This window comes from Tenebrio molitor, chromosome X (assembly GCF_963966145.1).
Source record: "Tenebrio molitor chromosome X, icTenMoli1.1, whole genome shotgun sequence".
Lineage (NCBI taxonomy): Eukaryota > Metazoa > Arthropoda > Insecta > Coleoptera > Tenebrionidae > Tenebrio > Tenebrio molitor.
The window spans coordinates 5,985,467-6,010,125 of record NC_091055.1 but is presented as its reverse complement, the minus strand read 5'-3'; the positions used below and the strand labels follow the sequence as shown (position 1 = coordinate 6,010,125).

At 35.3% G+C, this 24,659-nt stretch overlaps 1 protein-coding gene across 7 annotated transcripts in view; it reads left to right on the top strand.

Annotated features, from left to right (window-relative positions):
- LOC138139795 (potassium voltage-gated channel subfamily KQT member 1-like) overlaps positions 1 to 24,659 on the top strand; it is a 44,543-nt gene that overhangs the window by 17,894 nt on the left and 1,990 nt on the right. For 3 of the 7 annotated variants that reach the window (XM_069060281.1, XM_069060282.1, XM_069060288.1), the window contains 15 exons: positions 9,465 to 9,638; positions 13,103 to 13,237; positions 13,870 to 13,952; positions 14,424 to 14,599; positions 16,929 to 17,054; positions 17,106 to 17,216; positions 17,639 to 17,823; positions 18,097 to 18,156; positions 18,950 to 19,110; positions 19,181 to 19,270; positions 20,746 to 20,816; positions 20,915 to 21,042; positions 21,818 to 21,914; positions 21,988 to 22,298; positions 22,354 to 22,550. In XM_069060281.1, the coding sequence (XP_068916382.1) occupies positions 9,465 to 9,638; positions 13,103 to 13,237; positions 13,870 to 13,952; positions 14,424 to 14,599; positions 16,929 to 17,054; positions 17,106 to 17,216; positions 17,639 to 17,823; positions 18,097 to 18,156; positions 18,950 to 19,110; positions 19,181 to 19,270; positions 20,746 to 20,816; positions 20,915 to 21,042; positions 21,818 to 21,914; positions 21,988 to 22,298; positions 22,354 to 22,550 (2,105 nt within the window). Of the gene's footprint in view, positions 1 to 9,464; positions 9,639 to 13,102; positions 13,238 to 13,869; positions 13,953 to 14,423; positions 14,600 to 16,928; positions 17,055 to 17,105; positions 17,217 to 17,638; positions 17,824 to 18,096; positions 18,157 to 18,949; positions 19,111 to 19,180; positions 19,271 to 20,745; positions 20,817 to 20,914; positions 21,043 to 21,425; positions 21,554 to 21,817; positions 21,915 to 21,987; positions 22,299 to 22,353; positions 22,551 to 22,619; positions 22,674 to 24,659 lie in introns of all 7 variants that reach the window. The other 4 variants (XM_069060287.1, XM_069060285.1, XM_069060284.1 and 1 more) reach the window with 4 other exon arrangements.

The window sequence follows — 24,659 nt, the reverse complement described above, 5'->3', positions numbered from 1 at the left end:
GGACACATCGTTCAATTTACATACTATGATTAAATTCTAAAGAACGGATTGATCCCGAGTATAATGAAAAGTGATACCCTTTCAAGTTTAGTCATTATTTTATTAAAGTTTCCGGTCGGACGGTTATTGTATTTTTCGCTAATTTTTGCGTAACGGGATGTCATCAAATGACGATTCTAAAATCATATTCACGCTGCGTCTTGTGTTCCACCTCGACTTTTACACTTCTTTAATTAAAAAAATGGTGTTGTGTCTTATGTTTATAAAAAGGGAAGTTATTTGGGGTGTCTCGTGTTTTGTTAAAAAAGACAAAGTTTTGTTTCGTAATAGGGTTGAATCTGAAATTCAAGAGTTTGTTTGCTGATGTAAGGGAGGAAGCAAAGCTGTGGGTTGTCGTTTAGTGAATTAATTATGCATTCGAAATGGCTCATGGTGGCGAGAAACTCCTAAATGTATCTTAATTACAGCTCTTCAAACAATGCAATATGTTTACACACCTTTCTAAATCGTCCTGCAACGGCCGCCATTTTATTTTAATGCGACAATGCAATTACTTCAAAATTAACGTATCAAACTCTTACGATTTTTTTGTCATGTTGTTTATTAAACATTCCCTTTGCGAGTCTGTATGTACCCAGTTTAATTAAATTTACAAAGGAACCGTTCAATTATTTTTTCTAATTGAAAGTTTTCATTTCTTGACAAACCAACATTTAAAACCTGTCCAAATCAGTTAAATAAATATCTGGTCCAGCTAAATAATCAACCTACAACGTACAACGTTTTTACTTTATCGTCAAAGAAAGGACATATTTCCTTGCATTTTTGCTGAAATTATTTGATTACTTTTCAGCAGACTTTTTTAATTTAATCTGTTTGTGGTCAGTTTGAAAGTGACACCTCTTTGTGTCGACGCTTTTAAAATGAAAAAAAAAAAAAATTCAAATTAACTTTTTTGTGGGAGTTCTCCTGGAACAGAAGGTGAATTTGTTAACAAGGAACATTACGAACAAGTGCCGCCTTGTTTTGAAGAAGAATCGATATAACTGTGACTAATGGAAACTTACTAGATGAATCTTGGAAGATCTCTGTTTGTTTCCAGGAGGATAAAAAACACGCCCGAGAAATTGTGTTTCCGATATGAGTTATTGAATTAGAAACTCAATCATAGTTCCACGTTGAGAAAAATATTTTAAATCGATGCTTCTTATTTTTACTACGACAAATCAAATCGTACCCGTTGATAGTGAGAAACAATGTTTCAAAATCGGTTGACGTTTTGTTTTGTGTCCATTAATGTTTTCTTTTGTTACTCTCTAATTTTGCCTCTTATTACAGTCATTACCAATCGAACATCGATTGATGAAATCCCAATATTGACGTTTTGTTACATATCCATTTATTACATGCACACTCAAGCAATAAATGACAATGCAGCTTTAGCTTCTAAGTATTTTTCACTTGATATTTTTCATAATAACAGTTCATCAAAAGCTTACCACAAATTACTGCGTCTAATTGCGAAAAACTTGAAAAAAATCAAGTAATTGAACTGTGGATAACACAGAAATTTTATTTTAACTAACTACATGGTCAGTTTGTTAAAACCCTGAAAATTCCGAATTTACTTTTTATTTTTTTTTACATTATGAACTACATAATTTTAAAATGACCACACCGGAATTGTTTTAACGAAATTTCTTATTTTTTCTTCCATAATAGGTTCAAATTATATCATCGAATAGACTATTTCAATACTGGCAGATTGTTCTGTCATACGAATAAAAATAAAAATCTTTGAACATCTACGAGTATTTCTTTTCTTTATTATTTATTATCACTTCCACCGATTCAACCTAAAATACCCTCAAAGTCGTGTTAAAAAAATCTGTTTTGGCGTTCTACCAAGTCACAGTGCGTTTTATTATATATATTTGCACATTATTGAATGAGGTATTGATGTATTGAGAAAACAAATTTATGTCCATTGTTTGGCAAGTTTTATTTGTAGTGTTTGCTTGTGGGGTATAGGACCTGCAAAGTAGGCAACCTGGTGAGGCTGAATGGACGTCACAAGCAGCAAGTTTAATTAATTTTAACTAACAGCTAAACTGCGATTTAATTAATAATCAATCGATTAGAATCTTTTTTTAACGTGCTTTTGATTTATATTTAAGCGGATGTTTGAAGAACTCCGCATAGAATTTGTATCACGAACTAAATATAAATATACAAACACTGTGTTTATAATTCGGTGTGCCAATTGCCAACTACCTGTTTCACTAGATTTTAAACAAAAATACGGTACAATCGAGTGATAGGTGTTCTGCTTTTAATTACAAAATAGACATTGCGAAATTCTTATAAATGTATTAAAACGAGGTGTACTTAATACATTGCAAATATAATCAGTCGACCGACGAAGTTACATTATTTACTTAACATGATTGAATTTAAAATTACGTCACTGCAGCCGGTATAGATCAGCGCGGCTAGGAATAAAAAATTGATTTACTGATTTAGAAATTACATTTTCAAGGCTGAAAGTAAAGGCATATCTACCCGATCAGTTTGATTTCCGAGGAAGCAGTGCGTAAATTCAGCGTTTCAGTACGTTTTTCAGCGGCGCGCTCGATACGCAATGGTTGAACCGCATTGTCTCAGTTTGTAATTGCGTCGCTGCATCAAAATTCCAAAACGTTGTTGCCGACCTGCTGGCTATTTCGGAGAGTATAATCTTTGATCGTTCATTCATCTGATTGGCCTATTTATTTGTCGCGTCGCCAAAATTTGCCAACCACTCGGTACTGCTGGATTTATTTATGTTCAAAATAAAACTGTTATATTGGTGGATTGTAAGCAGCAGTCTAACTTTATATCTGATAAAAAAATCCTCTTATCCAAAGTATTTACGATGCCGAGGTAACGAGCACAGAAAGACAAGCTATTAATCAATCGAATTCTCTAGTTGTTTTATATGACCCTACAAAAAGTCCAAAAGTAATCCCCTCGTGCGGGACAATCCGTAAAGTTACAAAATAAGTCTTGGAGTGACTTCTTGTAGCCTTTCTAACAGATATTCGCCGTTCCTTGAAAATTCCTTTTATTTTTAATCAATGATACGTGTCGACTGCCCATCTATTTTAATTTTCGGTTAACTAAAGCTGACATTTTTACGTATTTTTTTCCTTTCATCTTGATTATATTTTCGAACCGAATCGAGCTTGTGAAGTTCAAAAAGCTGACAGAACAAATATCGTTGGATATGTTACTGCCACGTTGTAGTCAATACTGGATACATACTCGAGAGAATTGATTGTTACACATTCCAACCATCTTGTGCATCAAAGTCTATTTCACTCGCACTATTTACAAAACCAACAGTATTAAAACCGCCCCCAGTTATTGGTTTCCGATTTCCCTTTCTCCTCATTTATTGTGTGAATCTGTAATTATATTACACGTTGTTTTTGACGTGATACTATTAATCCTTTGTAAGGAGATTTCTGCATGTAACAGTTCAATATCCATTAGCAACGTTTTATAAACAGTCGCTACTTAGCCTCGTGTTGTAATTTCTTCTAACTTCCAATAATATTTTGTCTACTAGGGCAAAAAAGCTCGTAATCAATAATCGCAGTGTTCAAATAAACTTGAAAGGATGTGTTTACTATAATGGAATTTGGCAAGATAATTATTAAGGTTGTCTTTTTCGAGATTAATGTATTTCCCAGCAATATAAAATCAGAAGGTCAATGAATTTGCAGTTTGGCGTTATTAGAGAGGAGGAACTTCTGGAGAATGATTGATGATGAGGCGATTGACGGAGAGTGAGAGTGGTAATGAATGCGAATGAAGGAAATAGTTTTAGTTTTATTTGCGTACCGGTGTTTAATCTAATGGATTTAAATAATGAACCGGTGGCGTCGGATATTCCACTCATTAGTGATAACAATAAGGCTTTCGTCACCTAAAAATTCGGTTGTCAAGGAGCGTCTACTTTAACGTCAACGAAAATAACAGAACTTCCCACGTTTATTAACTGAGTGATTTATGTTCTCATTTTGTATATAACTGTTAAAATATATAAATATTATGAGTTCAAGGTGATTAATAATCCTCTAGATCTATCTGGAGATCAGGATAATCGGTTGTCAGAAGTAATCCACAAAATGAACCGGAAAAGAGTAATACCGTGTTATGTGTTTACGATCATACAAAGAAAAACAATTATATCGTCTATCAAGATTTGATTATTTTCAAAGAATATATTGTGTGGCAATTCATTACATTTCTTTTCAAATAAACTGATTCTTGAATAAAATCGTTTCTTCTAAACAAACAATAACAAACACGACCAAATAGTAAAGATGTACTACGAAAACGTGTTGCTTCGCACACTTGGCATCTATTCAAATTAAATTGGAAAAAATTCTACTCTTCGTTAGAAGTCAACTTTCCATATCACCCACTTCTCGAATGTCATATTTTTGCACGCACGATTTGACAATTTTGGACTCGTCGCAGGACAAAAATATTTTCAGAAAAATAAAAACAAAACGCATTGTACGTTGATCGGAGACTGGGGTAGTGGAATTTGGCGCTTCCCCAAGACTTGAACGCCGAAGGAGGAATTTATACCAAAATAGTCGAAAATTTTCTGATTGATTTTAGACCCTTCAGGTATTTTGTAATTGAAATAGCGAAGTGTGCAGTCTTCGTGGAAAGGTGCGGCGTCCAAAATGTCTGCATTTTTGACCTCTTGATAATTTGATTTGGTCGTTAGTTAAGGGTGACGGCAGCAATTCTGTTGCATTTTGCATTTGTCGTAAAATCGTTAGGTGGCAGGCGTGATTGCAGCAGAACGCTGATGCGATGTCTTCGCTGTTTGTGGAGGGTCCATGTTGATAAATGATGTAGCGATATATTTAGAGCTATTTGTTTTGCGATGAGGCGAAGGTGGTATTAGACGATAACAAATAGGTAGTCGGTATATTAAATTACGTGAGATAAATAATTTTGGAGTTTTCGCTGATCCATCGGGATTATATCGTGGAAGTGGCTAGGAGTATGGAACTAAGTATTCATTACGTAAAATCTCATTTACACCCTGTCCATCATGTATCCAAAAAGCATCAGTGGCGGTGAAGTATCTACCGGAATAATTTAATTGAAATACTGAAATGTCTGAAAACGGCAGCACGCACCGTCGTTGCATGTTCTACGGTCGATATATGCAAAGATAAAACGACACAATATTGTTATGTTGATTTTAATCAACATAAATCTCTCAACATGATATTTGTTTTAAGCGTTATTTCAAAACCTGGTAAACGCTTTCCGATTTCACACGCCACGCTGTAATTAATAATATGTCCTAACGCAGCCCTATTTTATACCCGAGGAGTTTAATTAGGAAAAGGTATACTTATATATAAAGGATTTAGATCCGATACAATCTAAATATCTTTACCATATGCCGTTCCTTGGGACATTACCTGTTCTGACAAGATCGTAAAGGGGCCAAACTCCTGGCATTAATGACATCAACTCATAACCCGCATAAATTTCGAATATGGAGTGCTTTATGGGAAATGTAACTGAAAATCATTTTATAATAACGTTCTGCATCTCTCGCTGAGAAATCAGAATCCGATCAAATTTTCCTCACGAAAAATGTGCAAATACGAATTTTTCTAAAACAAAAAACAAATCTCTCCTTCTACTCGAAATAACTTACTCGGAATGCTGCACGAAATAACTTATGATATATCTGGGATTTATCTGGCCAAAATAGGCAAAACATTTCTTACAGGCTGGATTTGTCTTGAGGCACCTCACGCGTTTGGGAGCCTCTCTCCAACAAATCTCACGCTTGTTCTGGCAGATTCAAGTCCGAAGAGCGAACTAAATAAATTACGACTTCGATTCCATAGAATATTTTAAAATCTATTAGGATAAATCACTCCAACGGCCTCTTCCCCCGCTGCTATTTTTTTTTCATCAATTTTTACTCAATTAAAACGAATGAAGAACGAATTCTGTGACTAGTTTCTACATTTAAATTTTTAAACAGGCAGATTTTTTCATAACATCGAACCGTCGCCTCGACAAGAGTGACGTTCTCTGTTGCTTTTACATCAGATCTATCTCACATCGATTTTACAGCCGAGTTACGACATTTTGACTTATTCTGCTCTTGGGCTACATACCGTAAAATAATACCAAGTCCTCCTTCACACAGGACGATTTACAACTTTAACTTTCACGACTTCGGCAAATTTGTGTTGAAAAAGTCTGGATCCAAAAAATAATTTATCGATCGCAAAAGTTATGAAATGATTCCGACAATTAAATTAATTTAAAATCGATTCAGTGCATGACCGCTGTAATTGTATTTCTTGCAGAAATAAGAAATTCATAGGTAAAATAATATCACTTCTGTACTCCAATCAATACAAACGTTGCACACGTAATCTAGGAGTGAAATAAAATATTAAAAACACATTGAAGTAATGGGAATTTTAACTGTAACATTAATTGTTTTTCAATTTGTTGTGTTCTCTAAGGGCCGGTTGCACCAACGTGAGTTAAATTTAACTACAGATTAAAATATACAAAAACATTGTTATAAGTTATAACAATAGGTAACCAAAGTAACGAAGCATTTTAACCTACAGTTAATTTTAACTGGCGTTGGTGAAACCGGCCCTTAGTGTGTTATTTTGTCTCAGTGTAATTACTTTTCATCTGTCACAGTTAAACTGTCGTACAGTAGTGCAGTTTTATTGGAGAATATTGCTTGTATGTGTATTAAATCCCCGGGTGGGATCGAAATTTCATCTTCGAGATGCGTTCGGCTCTTTGATGATTTCGAATAACAAATAAGAAATAGGTTCGAGGGTTCCGTTCGAAATGTGAAAGATCTAATATGTAAATTTATTTAGGTGAAAAAACTAAATACATATCGGAAAATTTTTCCGTTAGAAAGTGCTCGGGTTTAAAAAATAAGTGTGAAGGAAATTTGGAAACGGTTCAATCAAGAATCGAATAAAAAATCTATGTAGGGGAGAGCCTGCTGATACGCTGCATCGATGTATTTCCCCTGAAACCTGAAGAACTATTTCTTGAGAGTTGGTAAATTTTTAATTGGGTGCGATGGTGGTCGGACAAGCTGGGAAAAGTTTTTCCAAATGCGATTGATATTTGTGATTTTGATGAAAATGTCGCCGCATGAAAAATAGAAAAATAAATGAGCTTTGCGCAAACCAGCGTTTCGTCAAAGTAAAAATCTCGTAATTACTGTTCGGTTTAAATATGAAAATCAAACGAGTGAGTTTATAGTATATTACATACCCAGGTGGAAAGTACATATTCCATTCCTGTCGAGAGAACAATAGTTTACAGAGAGACTTGCCCTCGAGGTGAACTTCATAGTTCTCGAGACGTAAGAATGGTACTTTCGCCGAGGTTTGTATTAGTAGATTACATACCGAGCTGCTGTCGAGAGCTAAGATAGCTTACCAAGGCGTAGCCGAGGTGAGCTAATGCTCGAGGCACGAATGAAACACATTCCCACCGAGGGTTGCATACTACATATTTTATTCGGAATCATTACATTTTTAATAAATAAACAATTAGTTTGGTGCAGTTTCATTTCTACTGATTTTCGAAAATGTGTGTACGCCACTGGAAAAAACATGACAGGGTGGGAAGTGGCCTATTACTGACCAAGAGAGGGAAGTAAACATAAAAAGGAATGGTTAACTTTCCGCCCTCGTATAGGTTAGGAAAGCGCATATTACAATACGATTCCGATAAACTATTTTATTCACAATCAACCATTTAATAAAACAAGCAATATTATAATAATAAAAAATAAATAAAAACTGTTTATTTCGGCAAAATATTAAAACTTAGTAGGCGCGCACGATCGAGATTGTATTAAATTTTAGTTCACAAAAGTTAAACCAAATTGACATTTGCTCAGATTTTTTAAGAAACAAAATGTGCCATAGTGAAATAGAGTGTACCTCCCCAGAAATGCGGGAATCCGCACACAAATTAACATTTAATCTTTTACCTGAGAAAAGCCACGATACCGAAAAAACGTAGAGATTTTCACGACTGGTGCGACAGTAGCGCCCTCACAGGTCAGTTATGGGTTTCATTACTAACCGAGTACTAACGAGTACTGACTCTTTTTTTCACTATTACTGACCGGTTGAATTGTACGCGGGTAATCGTTCACTTTCCAACCTTTAAGGGGTTTAGGGATATTTGTTACTATGTTGCCATAAATTTGGTTAGGTTGGAGGCTATGTGGTTTCTGGTGACAAACAAAAGATATCGTAACCGTAAGGCAGCGAATTTTTTTTAACAGTCGCATATGGCTCTATTTCTCGCTAAGTGATAGATGTTTTTCCGTTTTACAATCAATTTTGGTTTCTAGCGGCATATTTAGTTGGACTTAATCTCTCAATTCATAGTAAACCAACCTTAAGCATTCAAAATTACTTTTGAAAATTCTAGTTACACACAACACAACATGAAAAACGTTATTTCCCTAAAAGTTCGAATTCTAGGGAGTCATTTATTTTTGACACGATTATACAGGGTGATTCATATGGTTTCATAAATACGGGGTGATCAAGAAGGACTGTTTAAGTTGGTAACACTGGATCGTATTTTAAATCGTATAACAGGAGTAACTTCCGGTTGTTGGTGGCTTGTCGTTGTTAATAATATACCTATATCAGATATTTGTCAAATAAACCAACAAAACATATCCAGGTGCAGTGTTATAAATAACCGAATTAAAAAATTTTCTTAATTCTACTGCCAACTTAAACAGTCCTTTTTGATCACCCGGTATTTTAACCAGTGGCAGATTCCAGTCTCAAAAGGCTCTTGACAATAAAATTTCGACTCATACATCAAAAATTGGCAAAAATTACCATATCGGTTTTTTCACTATTAGTAAATACCATTCTTCGTTAAATTATTCCACTTTACGTCCAATGTATAACAAATGTCATGAATGTCATAATAGAAGCAAACAATTGTTCGCTTTAGTTTCATTTTGACAACAATGCCTGACAGTTTGTTTCAACGTAAAATATTTTCACTTATCTGCAGTTCTTAAAAGGTGGTAGTACACTCTTCAACATGTTTTATCTTCAACAATTTTAACCTTAGAACCTAGACATTTTCGTAAAAGTGTCTAGGGGTTGGAATCTACCACCGGTTAAAGTTTGCATGATACTATATGAATCACCCTGTACGTTACTAACCGATTGTGAATAAAATTAGTTAAACGTGTACTGGAGCGTAGTATCTGGCGTCGTAGATGTGGCACGAGCATCTGGCGTTTTCTACTTGTTTGTCCGTGATTAGAATGTGATTGTTTGAAAGTGAGTATTGGGGCGTTAACTGTAATTTCTTTGGGTGTGTATTTTTTTCAGCTTGACGCTACGACAAAAGCGCGGTCGTCTTACACAACCCCGGATGAGTCTTCTTGGTAAACCGCTCAGCTACAGAGCTTCGCGACGGGATGCTCGCTATCGCCGTATTCAGAGCCGTGTATATAACTTCCTGGAGAGACCTAGGGGGCTCGCTATCTTCTACCATATGATAGTGTAAGTAACTAACCCACTCCTAATTGAATATTCCCCGATCGCTCAATTAGTCAACGCGTCTTTTAATCGAATCCGCTCCCGACAAACTCGATTTTCTCCCCAGACGCTCGATCTTATGAGAACCCGTTTATAAATATTTTCTCCTGATTCGGTCATCACTACTGCCCCGGATTTAATCAATTCACTTGCGTTTGTCTTAAACGAGAAAGGAGAGTTGTTAGATTATCTATTTTGTAATTGCTTGTGAAGAAGAGACCTAAAACTTTCTACAATTGCTGCAATTTGTATGTGTATGTCGAGTATGTGAATCGTTTCGAGCGGGTATATTTCAGTCGTTGAGAGAACAAAGACTATGAAAATCCCGGTAATTTTACCCCAATAAACCTTAATTCCTTCTAAAATTTCATCAGTGACAAGCTATTGAAGAAGAACACGCAAACTTTGTCGAAATGCTTAAAATATTGCTCATTTAAATTTTATGAGTTTAGCGTAAACACGAAAAAAGTACACAACGTGATTTGTAATATGGCACAATCTTGATGGCCCGAGCGTGCGCCTTCGACTTGTGGAAATTAACATTTCGAGACTACAAGTCGTTGCAAATTTCATTATTTAAATTTGCTTTCGTTTTAACTCGAGATTAATTCGGTAAAAACTTAACTCGATAATTGTCGGAATGCCACATCGATTATCGTTTATCATCGGTTTAAAGAACAACGTAATTGTGACAATTCATTTTTAAAATATGAAAATGTGCTTCGACTCGCGTTATCTCAACATTTCCTCTTAATGTCCTGGAAAGAAATTAGTGGAGCTAACTGAATCTGTTAGTATAATGAGAACTGTTTTAGACGCTTACAGAAGACTACTCTTCTTCAATTTTGTCATTTCTAATTTCTTCCACTAATCCCATTTGTTTAGGCCTTAGAATTCCCTTTTCTTTCCTATTATCCCGTTTTTTTACTTACACTTCCACACGTACCCACCTTCTCACAAACTTTTTAACTACATAAAATACAATTTATTTTTAATGAAAATAAAATACCGACACTTTCACAAACTTTTGATTTTTACTTAACTGATTAATCTTATCTAAAAATGAAATTTATTACAATTAAGAACTTGCCATCGCCACCGTTCGCTTCTCACCATTGAAACTCGTAAGTTCGGGAATCGACATTACATACAACATTTATTTGTTATCGTTTTGGTAACAAAGATTACGAGAGAGAGTGTAAAGTAAAGCATAATTTTGTGGCAAAATAAAGTATCTTGAGATGGCGGCGTAAACATAAAATGTTACGATTGTCGTCCGTTTGATAATTGAAATTAACTCGTTTCATTTCCAAAACTACATTAAAAAAAGGAAATTGAAAATGATAAAAATAATCGCTTTGATTTTTGACAGGTAATTTGATCATGCTCTCGAAGCACCATCCATGTCTTTGCTTTTTTCAGCTGTTACATGCAATACAGTAAATTCTTTTATCGCCCAAGTAAAGTGATAAGTATTTTTATATCAAGCGTCGCAAGAGTAAATAAAATTTTACTTTTCCACGTTTATTTTCTGTTCCTCAGTAACCAGATTAGAAAATATTTTATTTACTCAACACATTTCGCCACCGGTTGACCTTTGTGATACGTTTTGCGAATACAAAATATAAAGAAATCTACGGCTAGAAGCGAATTATACTTTGTGTAGGGTTCACATTTTCCATTTTCTATTCGAGCATCAAACGTAATGTTCAAAAATTTCAAAGAAAAACATTTTTCAATATTTGTCCGAACAAAACACATAATGCGTCGGATACATCTACATCCATGTTTCGCAAAAAATTTATGTTAGTAATACGATCGCTTTCCATGTAGATTTTTCAATTCAGTGGAAATATCATTTGTATATTTATGTACTTCAAGTGAATATCCAAGGACGAAATGAGCAAAGAACTGTTACGGAGATGATCCGGGGCGGAGGTGAGTTGCGTCTGATTTCAACTCACCAAAAATTATTTAAAAATAAAATGAAAAAGTGTCATCACGTCTGAACTGTGTAAATACCGAAGGAGTAAGACATCAAGTATGTCCGACCTTGTCAGGTGCATTGCCAGGAACAAAACATGCAACAACTCGATAAATTTAGCATAAGGACATCTGAATCGGTCAGTTGCAATTCGATAAATTTTCCTTAGCCGGGAAAGCGTCAGAGTAAATTGTACCTTCGGTCCTCAGCTTCTTCTACTTCCTTATGATCATTAAACTGGTCTATTTATTACGTTTGACATTTCTGTTCGCTTCGGGTACCATCAGACTATTTCCAGAAAGATCCTTCCCTTGCTTATCCCGACCTCCAGATGCAATTCCTCACATCCGACATTCTGTCGTTTCAATAAAATTTCTGCGTGAGTATTCAACTTCTACCAAACACGAACGAGTACTTTTCAAACAATCTAAAATGCGTCCAATTTGTTTGAAACATTTTTTAAAACAATTGTAACCTCGTTAAAAGTGTTGCGACTTGTTCGTTGGTGCCCATCGAATGGGGACGTTTAATATACAGGGTGTATTAAAGATGGCACTTAATATTTACATCACATAATTCTATGTTGAGATACAAGCAAAAAACTCTAGTGCCAATTTACTGTTAACCCTCTGCTCATGGAGTTATTGCAGTCAAACTTGGAAATTTGCTTGGATTGTAATGGAGAAATACATTTAAATAGTATCAATAACACATAATTCAACAAGTAAAATAAACATTCCAGCACTAATTTACCATTTTGATTATTGGTTTATTTGTAATTTCATTTTAAAAAATGTCAGAAAGTAACAAGTAATTTAGATAATAATTTAAAAAATATTCGTCAAAGACCAAATTCAAATTAGAATTTTTTGTTTGGTTTTTAGCGTAGATTCGCGTGACATAAATATTATGCGCCATTTTTAATACACCCTATATAATAAAGAATAGTGAATTGTGAGGGTTTATGGGTTGAATTGTTTCGTTGTGTGCCGCCGTGGTACCATAGAGGCACATTTATTACCATTCCTGGCTTGCACAGAAACAATCTAAACCAAATAACCAAATAACATATTTATTGTCGGCTTGCAAAAGGATTTGCAATTTCACGCTAGAATATTTAATACGTGTCTCATCTAAATTATTCATAGTTATTGCCATGCCAAATTCGCATGCACTTTTAACTTTAAATTAAAGTATGAATTTTATAGCTTCACTTTTTAAATAAAAGGGAGCAGGATGGAGCTGGACAAACGCAGATAAACCGCGACTCTCGAAAAAGGTCTCTCTTGATTCGCATTTTTAGCAGTTACATTGTTTATTTTGAAACGGACCAAGATAAATCTCCATTTATCGAAAATTTTAAATACGCCTAAGTGGACGGTGGGTTCGCCGATATTTGGGGTGAAAGTGGAGAGACAAAGCTAATTGACTGTTTTCTTTACAGATTTTTGATGGTTTTTACGTGTTTAACTTTGAGTGTTTTTTCGACTATTGAAACCTATGAAGACATGACAGTACAAGTATTAACCTACATGGAATCGTTCGTAGTTGTTTGGTTTGCTGTTGAATTCAGTCTGAGGTATGTAGTTAAAACAGAAACTTTGGAAAATTTTGCTGTTCGTAAAGTTCCAGAAACTAATTCGGTTAGTGAATAGTTCTATTTTGCAGGCGATTGTAGGCGCCCAACTTGTCTTTTACAACAAATCACATATTTATAGCTGGTGTCTTTGACGACAATTAGTAAGCTTTTTCGAGTTTCGTATAATTTTAGTGTTTCATTTATGAGTTGTGTACTTATTTACAAAACAAATTGCCGTCAGTAATTCGCCCCGAATTACTGCGACAAACTTTCTCATTTAAATGCAAATATTGTCCAAAATGATTAATGCGTATCTTAGAATAACGTTTTCTGACAAGTCATCAAAATGCCCATATATTGCTGACGAGAATTTAAATATCGTAAACAGGGTCGACCGCATTAATCTGCTTCATTTTCTTCAATTAGGTCTCAACACTCACCGAAGCGGTTTCCCTCTTTCGGAAAACAAACTAGATAAAAGCGATAAATTGCGTCCAACTATTTTACAATAAAAATAATTGGCGTAAATATTTTTCTGTTGTTGTGACATTTGTTATTTTTGTCCCGCTCCGGGGTTCAGATGTTCGATTTGTTCAAACGACTAATAAATATTTGTTTTTGTTGACTTCCAGGCTTTGGTCCTCGGGATGTCGATCCCGCTACCAAGGATACATCGGTCGCCTTAAATTTCTTAGACGTCCATTCTGTATTATAGGTGAGCGAAGTGCATTTATTTGTAACTTGATTTTATAAACCTCATCACGTAATTCGGAGCCGATCTCCAGACACAAACGAGATCGTATTTGTGATGTCCAAAGACCAAATTCGGTTTTAATTAGGCGTGATGCACGATTCGCAAAAGAAGCACGTTACTAATTGTTTGGAATTATTTCGTAAATCACGCCGTTAATGGAAATAGCGAAATCAATAAGGATATTCTAGTGTTGCGCCCGGCCTTATTTAAAAACATTAAAACGTTGCAAGAAACGAATATCGGAAAGTGGCTCTGCGGATGTAATTGGTCGAACGATATAAGGAAGAGAGAGAAATCACTAAAGTTTAATTGCATTTTGGGACATCTTAATCTCTCAGGATTACTGCACTAATACGATTTTGGTCGAATTTTTTCTTCTCGACCAATTTTTCTCAATCGCTCAAATTTTCTTCGATCGATTTTATTTTTTAGATATTATAACCATCGTGGCTTCCGTCGTCGTACTGGTCATGCGTTCACGAGGACAAGTCCTGGCGACCAGTGCCCTTCGAGGACTGCGATTTTTCCAAATTTTACGCATGGTTCGAATGGACAGACGCGGAGGCACTTGGAAACTGCTAGGATCAGTTGTTTACGCACACAGACAAGTGAGTTCACTTCCGTTCTAATTGTTCTGCTATTTTGCATACACGATGTAACCGCATTCAGAATGCACTTCATTCTGACGTTAATTAATAACGGTGCAAATTGATGATTGTACCAGTTTTCCGATTTTAAGAGGTTCGGACAATCATTCATCATCTTTTTGTGCTATCTCAATGACTCCTTTTAAATTAATAACTTTGAACGTTTCCTCGTAAAAAAAATTGTTGTCAACTTTAATTTATTATGTGCTAAAATAAACTTTGGAAGTCGCCAACTCCGCCACAATAAATTTCCCCAACCGATGCAGAACAATTGCAAAATAAACTGAATAGTAATGCTCCTTCTTTTCAACCGTAACGGCTCAATGCAACTTCTCTAAATAAGTGTTATTATTTATTGGTAAGACTAGTAGTGGGAAAACTTTTTCTCTGATATTCTGTTTCTGTACACGTTCTCGTGTGAACTTTGAATATGATCCTTTCTTCTTTCCGTCGTATCTTCTACACATTATTATCAACAATAACACTCATTTATCTAACTTATTATTTTACTTAACCGAAATTCCTCACTTCATTTTTTTTTATCGCCTGCGAAATTGATAATGTCCTACACAATCGAAACTAATCTCAAGTTGCGAAGTTATGGCACACCATAACTAAAACTTCTGTTGACATGCTTCGGCAGACGATTCAACTCCGAGAACATAATATATGGAAAACAAAGCTGCGATAAATCTCCTCAGTAATTTGCATGACTGTACTGATATAAAATCGTAACACTTGGAAATTGCTTCCGATTCTTTTTCACGCAAACGCAACCATCCAAGTAAAGTGGTGATTTGTTTCAAAACGACTCAGATTAGCAATGTTTTAGAAAATTTCTTTACAAAAACGAAGCAACTATTCTTACCTAATAGAATTACCGAAGTGCTAAGCATGCGATGGTATAAAAATACAAACAAAATAATATAAGAGGGTTGGAAATATATTGTAGATGCAAGCATTGACGGGCGAATAGTTTTTCTCAAAATTTCTTTTCGTCATATTTCAGATGTTCTTTAACTAATAATAATTAAAAATTCAAATTAATTTCATTATTAAATTAATGTTTTATTATTTTATTGATTAACGATGCGAAACAAATTTCCGGGGTATTCGAAAATTCGTTATAAAAGATTTAGTTTATACCTACAGGGTTATTCACGTAAGATGCAACCCAAAATACATTTTACAAAGCATTCATTGTGTTTAAGTATTTAAAAATAAAATCAGGAATCCAAGTAGGTATTCTATTAGTTTGAAAGCTATATTTGTCATTGCATTTTTCGTTCATATTTAATATTTGAAAATATTTTCGAATGATGACAGAACCGACATGATCCTGCTTACCCATTACTTTTGTGATTTTAATTGGTTATTATTATTATTATTAAATCATACTTTGTTGAGAGAGGTATTTTTCTATCAGAATCTATGTTTTATGTGCATTACGATAATGTAATAGGGATCGAGACACCTTTATAAATTGTATTTTGGGTTGCATTTTTACCTGGTCAGGCTCGTCATCTTACGTGAATAACCCCGTATGTATTAGATTTCTAGTTAATTCCTAAAACCTGAAGCTGAGGAACAAGATTCTTTCAATATCTTAGCCTTAACAGCTAAATAAATAAAGAATAGTCTTTCTCACTCCAATTTTCACAGTCCCCACAAAGATTAGTTTAACCATAGGAGAAGATAAATCAAATATAGTTTTTTGGCAGAATGAAATAAAAAATTTGTGAACGAACTGGAGTTACTCGATTTAAGTTAGACAGTTTGTTCATAAAAAAAAGTTTGTGCTTCTTGTCTGGACTCACGACACATCGATCACGTTCCTGCATTCAACATTATTTTAAATGTTTTGGATGTAAACGTGGTCATATTTTGTAGTAAATCAAATTCTCTCCAACTAAGTTCTGTGGGACACGACTCAAACACAGCTGAGGAGTTTATTCCACCTTGTGGACAACATAAATGATCTTCGACTGCGGGTCAGGAAGCGTAGGATGAGATACCTACCAGGCCGCATTGATCATATAATTGAAAGCATACCTCGACGAGTGCATAGGAAACCGCAGAGAGGTCATTCATTATCGATTTGTCATGTGTAAATTTTATTACTCTATGTTGAAATTTTAATCCCTAGTTTTACACGTTTTTTTGTCAATTCCCACATGCCCGCTCAACATTTCTCTGGTGTTCCGATTTTAACGAGAGTCACCATTAAATTAATTAAATTAAAGCATTCAAATCATTTCTACGAGTTACTACGATCGACGTTTTATTGCAGGAACTTATAACAACATTATACATTGGCTTTCTGGGTTTGATTTTCGCGTCATTCTTGGTCTTTCTCGCAGAAAAAGATGTGAATAAAAACTTTTCAAATTTCGCACAAGCGTTATGGTGGGGTGTTGTAAGTATATAATCCAGGAAACCTTCGACTATACTAATTGCTTCAATTTAGATAACATTATGTACAGTCGGTTACGGCGACATGGTCCCTGAAACTTGGCAAGGCAAAATCATCGCTTCTTTCTGTGCTCTACTTGGTATTTCATTCTTTGCATTGCCCGCTGTAAGTATGACGTGTAAAAGTCAATCACATATTATTTACCCACTTTTTCTATTTTTCGTACGAAATTTAATCAGCCGTGTATTACTTGAAGTAACAATTTGGAATATTACAGATAGTGGCAACTATCTGTCACGCCGATTAATTTTTGAGGAATATGAAAAATAAAACAATTGGTATGCATGCCCCGGTGTAAACTTCTAGCGAATGTAGAACGGCGTCGATATTGGAAAATTCCTCCGGTTCTGAAAATGTTAAAACTGAAACCGCCCCGTCCCTTTAGAAACTTCTAAACGATTCTGTTACTAAAGTTTCATTGTTTTTGTTACGTACCACACATTTTTTAAAATCGCACCTGTTCGGAATGTAAAATTAGGTTTCGTAGGCATAACAGGTAAACTGTACGTCTGTCGGTGGGGTTTTAGGGAATTCTAGGATCCGGTTTCGCATTGAAAGTCCAACAGCAACAACGACAGAAGCACATGATCAGGAGAAGGCAACCTGCGGCGATGTTAATTCAGTCACTTTGGCGTTGTTATGCAGCAGATGAACACTCTTTGTCGCTTGCCACATGGAAAATACACCAGGTTCCACTACCAAGTCCTCCTTCGTAAGTATCACAGTATTTTCACACGAGATTTGTACATATTATCATTAAATGAGCTTTGTTCGGTATGTCACAGTAAATCCAGTTTGTGTGTATATAGGATTGAAAAAAGTGGAATATATCGTGTTCTTTTAATGCGTTTTAACGCCTTCAAAATGCTTCAGAAACGCACAAAGAATAGGATTACTAGATTAATTATTCCCGTTCTGTACTCTATTATATACTCTATCTGTGTGTCCTGTCTCTCACTATGTTTTCAACTTGCACGTTTACCAGAGCTAAATTACAAGATACTGATAAGGCGGCAGAGAAGATACAATCTATTTCTTCCGTTGTGTAAGTGTGTTGTACATAGCATGAGTCCCAAACTTTGCATGTTACGTTCAATTTGTTACCTACCACGTTATTTTACTTTCCAGTACTAGTGTCGATAGTAGAACTATTGGAAAAAAAGAAAACAAAATTACAAAACGGAATATTCTGAGTGAATTTAGTGCAGGACCGGCTCCGAGTCGGCAAAACGGTGAACTGCCTTCGGCTGAAAATTAACATGAAGTTTGAAAATACCAAATAAAATGTTTGAATAAAATATGAACATTGCGATTTTTTCCGAAATTCCTTTGTGCGAACGCAGTGTGTTTAACAGTTGAAAAATCAACAAAAGTTCTTAGTATTTGAAAATGTTTAAGATGAAATTAAAAAATAAAAAATGATGATTTTGCGGGATTTCTTTCCAATACTTCCAAATCAGAAGGTAAGGCAAATACGTACCAGCAGAATGCGTTTGTTCGTTCTGGGATAATCAGAGAGATCGATCAACTTGTTTTGCACAGGTGATGCAGAGACTAAATTGAATTTTTGCATTTCTTTCACAGTAGGGTAGTAAAGTTAGTAACGAGTTTCACTCAAATATTTAGTATAGATAGGTCAGGTATTGTGAAAATTGACATCTGTCGAATTATTAGATGCACAATAGGATTACCCACGACGAACCTAAATGATGTTTGTTCCATGTTGTCTGCTACTTTATTTGTGTACGTACGTAATAGGAATGCCAAAAAACTAAATACTTTCTGAACAATGTTTGTGGGTATACTGTACTGCTGATTGTTGTTGTTGATTATTTTAGACGGGTGTCGAGCAGTTTTAAGTATAATCCATCTTTCGTGAGCCGATTTCCAACGATTCGTCGGCACAAGAGTACTTCGCTGCATTCCCCGTCGTTGCACAAAGGTCCACCAAGAAGTGGTAAATCTTCGGGCGACGAAAATGCATCCGCAGAGAACTTAGGTAAATAATTCGACGCGACGAATTTTCTTTTGTGCAGTACAAATAAAACAAAGTTAATTGATGTTGATAGGCATCAGTACCAACGGAACTCAGAACTTGAACGCGAGCCACAGCGAGGATAACGTTATCGAAACTACACTATCAAAAAAAAACTCAGATGGTAAATATTTTTATGTATTAACATGATATAACGAAAAAGCTTCCGGATTAACCGTTTCAATTCGAGGAAATCGATTCGGTTTTTTAACCGTCGACAAATAGTGTCTTTTCTTCACGATCCCCAGAGCTTCTACGACATGAGGGAACGAAAACTGTTATAGTGGAAATTTTTATTGACTGTAAAAGAAATTATACACTCCGCATCCGTTTCGAATCGGTAAAAAACGTTCAAAGTGGGGGTAGTCTGGGAAGTTTTTGACTGAACTACCCCTCAGCGTGGATACGTTTGTGAACCTTCAACAACCAAATCCTGTATTTCAATGAAGTGTACAAACAAAACAGAAAATTAAACATTAAGGTTCATGATGTCGCAAAGGTTTCATCTGTAAAAACGAGCCCATAGAAAAATCCAATAAGTCCCGGAATCCTTAAAAGCCACACGATGGTCAAAGTTGGAATTTTCATTGTATGCTGTTCGTTTATTCGACAACTGTTCTTACTTTAAATTCGACCGAAATCGACTAACTCCCCACTGATGCTAAATTATGTTGATTTTAGATTAACCGTTTCATGTTTTTGGAGGTTTTTCTAAAAGAGATTTGCAAGTTAATAAATTTCACTCATAAAGCATGCTCAATCATTTATTTTTAATGAAAAAAGTTGAAATATTCTTTAAAAAAAATTTCTCGGCATGTTTGCTTTTGACTTTGAACCTTTGCCGATGAAATAATTATTATTTATAACAAGATTGGGCGAAATGAATTCTAGGAAAAAAGCTCGAATTTAGTGAAATGTTGCAATATAACATAAGGCCCGGACTGCTGTAGTTGAAGTTTATTTTTTATCTCTCCCAATCCCCGAAACAGTATTCTTTAAGCGGTGGATTATGCGATAATAAAAATATGTTGTCTGCTTAAAAAAATCTAGCGCTTGTTCATGCGCATAAACTGTAATGTGATCTCCAATACCGAAAAAACAAAAAGGAAAATTGAAGGTCAGGATCGTCGCATCGAATTTAATTAATATTATGAAAAGAAAAACCTGATTGTATTGATACAATGACAATCCGCGACTAGCGCACAACTTCGGACGCCTCATTATATTTGTTAAATATAATTCTGATGCAAAAGAGCAAACTGAATGCGGTGTTTATTTGCTTTTACTACCGCAGTTCGGTCTTTGTTTGTAGATACTGTAATAATTTTGCGAAATCAAAAATTCCAAAAATACTAATTCAGCATCTAGAAATTTTGGCTCTAAACTGTCGTTTATTTCGGGTGACGGATGTGAGTAAGCTGTCGTAGAGGTACAGAATGTCACATAATGCAAAAAACTATATTTAATCTTTGGTATTTGGTGAAATTTGATGTCGTGCACAATTTGTGATTTATCGATGACTTTAACATGTCTGTTTGTATGCGTTGCAGTACGATTTGAATGCAAATGTAAATTATATAGATATATTTTTTTATGTAGATGAAGATGAGGTGACGCGGTACGTACAGCTGACGGATCAGCATAAAGGTGCAATCCGGGCTATTCGTAAGGTGGGCATATTTTTTTTACTTTAAAACTTTTCAAATAATCCTTTTATTATCTCTATAGCCAACCAGCAATATTGATTCCATGTTTCGTTATTATTTAGATGAAGTATTTTGTAGCAAGGCGAAAATTTAAAGAAGCTTTGAAACCGTACGATGTCAAAGATGTGATAGAACAGTATTCAGCCGGCCATGTTGATTTACTTGGCAGAGTGAAAAACGTTCAAACTAGGTACACTCTGGTGTAAATTGTAAAGGTTGATTGTGTAGTTTTGCTTCACTAATATTAGTTTTTACAAATGAAAAACACGTCTGTGTAACGCATTCAGTCAACCTTTATGTGTCTGCTCTGTCTATCGTCTTTCGTAAGATGAGCCACTGACTTCTTGAAATGTGATGCTATTGTATCTGTGTGGTCAACGTGTACACTTCACTAACGATATTTACAAGCTCTTCGCATGCTGATTGTGGTTTCTTTAGAATTAACGCTCTTTGTCAGACTATCATAACATTCAACAGCCTATGGTTACCAATGATTTCATCAAAAATAATTTTATTAACATTCATGAACATGTTTTTACCCAAAATCATTTGTACCACGCTTTGTGTGTGTAGCTCAAGTATTTTGTGGCACGAAAGAAGTTTAGAGAGGCCTTGAAGCCATATGACGTTAAAGATGTTATTGAACAATACTCTTCTGGGCATGCAGATCTTTTGAATAGAGTGAGAAACTTACAGTTCAGGTAAGATGCCTGAACAAAATGGGTTCCATTTTTACAAAACATATAAATTGAAATGCTGCCGTTCATTCTTATAATGCGTTGCCAATCTTGATCCCCATTCAATTAACTTATTTGAGAAATATATTCATTCCTCGCACTGCATGACTGAGTGTTTATTTTGCACCCACATTAGTCGACTTAACATAAACTTGTCCTAAACCAATAACGCTTGAGCATGATAATACGACAATAAAAACACACAGTTTAATAAAAACAATATTACAGATTAGATCAGATCCTAGGGAAACAAGGTTCAAAGGCAAAAGATGTCTATGCTTCCAAAATCAGTCTAGCTTCTAGAGTAGTTAAAGTAGAAAGACAAGTAAGTACAAAATACTCGCGTTGAAAATATGAGAATTAACGTTTGCGATGATGACATTCATCCACGATTATAGGTAGATGACATAGAATCGAAGATAGATCAACTCCTGGAGCTCTACATGGAAGATCGGAAGCGGTTTATTGCGCTTCCTTACGTTCCGCAAGGAGTCGACAAAACCCCCACTTTTTCTTCTTCGTATATTTCGAGCCCTTCGAGCGCAGTCCTCAAACCCAAACCCATCCTCGTTGACAAACAATCATCGGAGCCCAGTTCGCCGACTTTCAAAAATTTCAGCGAAATCTCGCCGGCTCCGGTGATCCGAAGACCAATGCATCGCGGATTCTCCGATCTAGGAAATCGCATTAAGAAGAGGGTTACGTTAAGGTTCGTATTTAATTCATCGACCACGAAAATATTCCGGGTAACCCGGTCCCTCCAGTTCGTCATCGAATTACATCTGCCCGCCGGATAGCACGCCTTACGACGGTGAAGTGGTTATTGTTGTTCCTGCCCTGAATCCGCCTCCGCCCCCGATGGCCGGCTCGTCTGCAACCACCAGCGGAACCATTTGCATGACGGAAGTCCACACACACGAACAGGAACTGGGCAGTCCGAAGACGGCAACCGAGAGCTCTGGTAATTGTCGTTTTCTTGCAGGCTCTGCTCCAGGGTCTGTTCCATATATTGTTTAATGTTATTTTGCAGCTTCTTATGATGGTTACTCATCATCTACATCCTTGTAGTGATTACGAGTTTACTGTGAGTTTATCACAAATGTCAATGAGTCATATTGTGGAATGTGCATGTAACTTTTCACACACCGCGGCCCGTTATTGTTAACATAATAACCCAAGTTACTTTACAAACGTCTCATCGATACAGTGTGTGCTAGTTCGCGCCGGCGGTCTGCGATTTCGCCGCAAACACCGTACACCGCCGATCCATATTCGAACAATTCCAAAAGTTCATCTGGACTCTTCGTCGTTTTATCAAAAACCGCTCATTCTCTCTTCCAGGAATTCGAATTGAATCAAAATTCCACGCAAAGTGAACTCGTCGTCTTGTATTGTTGGTTGCCTACCTGTTTCATAATTTAAAAAAATGTCTTTTAAACTATTATGAGTCGTTCCTACGGTTAATTTTCGCGCATAACTGGAAACTATTTTAAAATCCATCTTTTTTGCACATTCCAAACGTAACATTTTTGAAACTATCAATCCACAAATATCCAAATCTCGTTCCGCGGCTCTGTTTCATTGGTCAATTCTGTTTTATCCCAACAACTCGTACAGGACGAAGGTTTGTATAGCGATGCGCATAAAATGAAAGCATTTAAATTTCTCGCAATCTAGTTAAGCCCTATAAAAACTAAAATGGCAATTTACCACTCTTATTAAAATGTAAGTAGGGTTTTCGTCGACTATAATACGTACAGCGGGAAATTAAAACTTGTGGAAATATGTCATCTGATTAGACAACGTTCTGTAAAATTCGTTCACGTTGGATTTTTCTCGTCTAGGTCAAATTATTTAATTTCTTGGCAGTGTGATTTTTACTTCAACAAATTTTTTAGCTGTGTATGTCGCCAATACGGGCTGTAGAGGTTAGGTCCGGATAGGCATTTTTCAGTTCTTGGCTATAATCGTGCCAAAAATAAATTACTCCCTAGGATTTAGGGATATTCGTTACTAGGTTGCCCTAAATTTGGTTAGGTTGGAGGCTATGTGGTTTCTGGTGACAAACAAAAGATATCGTATTCTAACCATATCAAAAATATAAGGCAGCGAATTCCTTGTAACAGTTGCAAATGGCTAATTTCTCGCTAACCGATACATGTTTTTTCGTTTCACAATAAATTTTGGTTTCTGGCGGCATATTTATATAGTTGAACTTAATCTCTCAATTCATAGTAACCAACCTTAGGCATTCAAAATTACTTTTGAAAATTCTATTTAGTTACACACAACATGAAAAACGTTATTTCCCTAAAAGTTCGAATTCTAGGGAGTAATTTATTTTTGACACGATTACACATTTAATTAACGTAATTTTCAAATTACCTGTTAATAAAACCTCCTTTTTTCTTTCCGCAATGGTAAAATTAACCAGGCATAGAATAGGAATAGAATTTTATGAAAAAATCTGACTTTATTTCACACGTCAAACCAACATTCAAAATAAAAGACGTCAAATGGCTGTAACATGATATTGTGAAAATTACAAGGAAAGGAGGCGCACGTTTGCCACACAACAATTTGACAGGGAAAATCCAACGTGAATGAACTTTATATTCTTGTTTTGTTGCGCGTCAAAAAAAATTCAAAGTGAAAAATACTTCTTAGGCGACGCTTTCACTTTTTGCACGAATCTATGTAAAATTAATTTTCGTCGTTCATAATTGATAAAATGATGCCCGAATTTGCTCTGTCAGTTTACTTATAGATCACGCTGCATGAAACTGGCACTCTAGATACTAAATATTCCACCATGTCTAAGGATAAAAAGTATTCTTTTGGCAAATTATATTAAAAAATAAAATTATCTAACTTGACTAATTGAAATACGAATAATTCCATTAAATATATGTTGAATTATTATTTTCGAGCTTCTATAAATTATCTAACTGTAATTTTTTAACTAAAGTGGTCAAGTTTAAAGTTATTAAATAGACAAAACTGAAATTAGAAATTTACTAATAACGATAAATATATTCAGTGTGAAATGTATTGATTAAAATAGAGATTT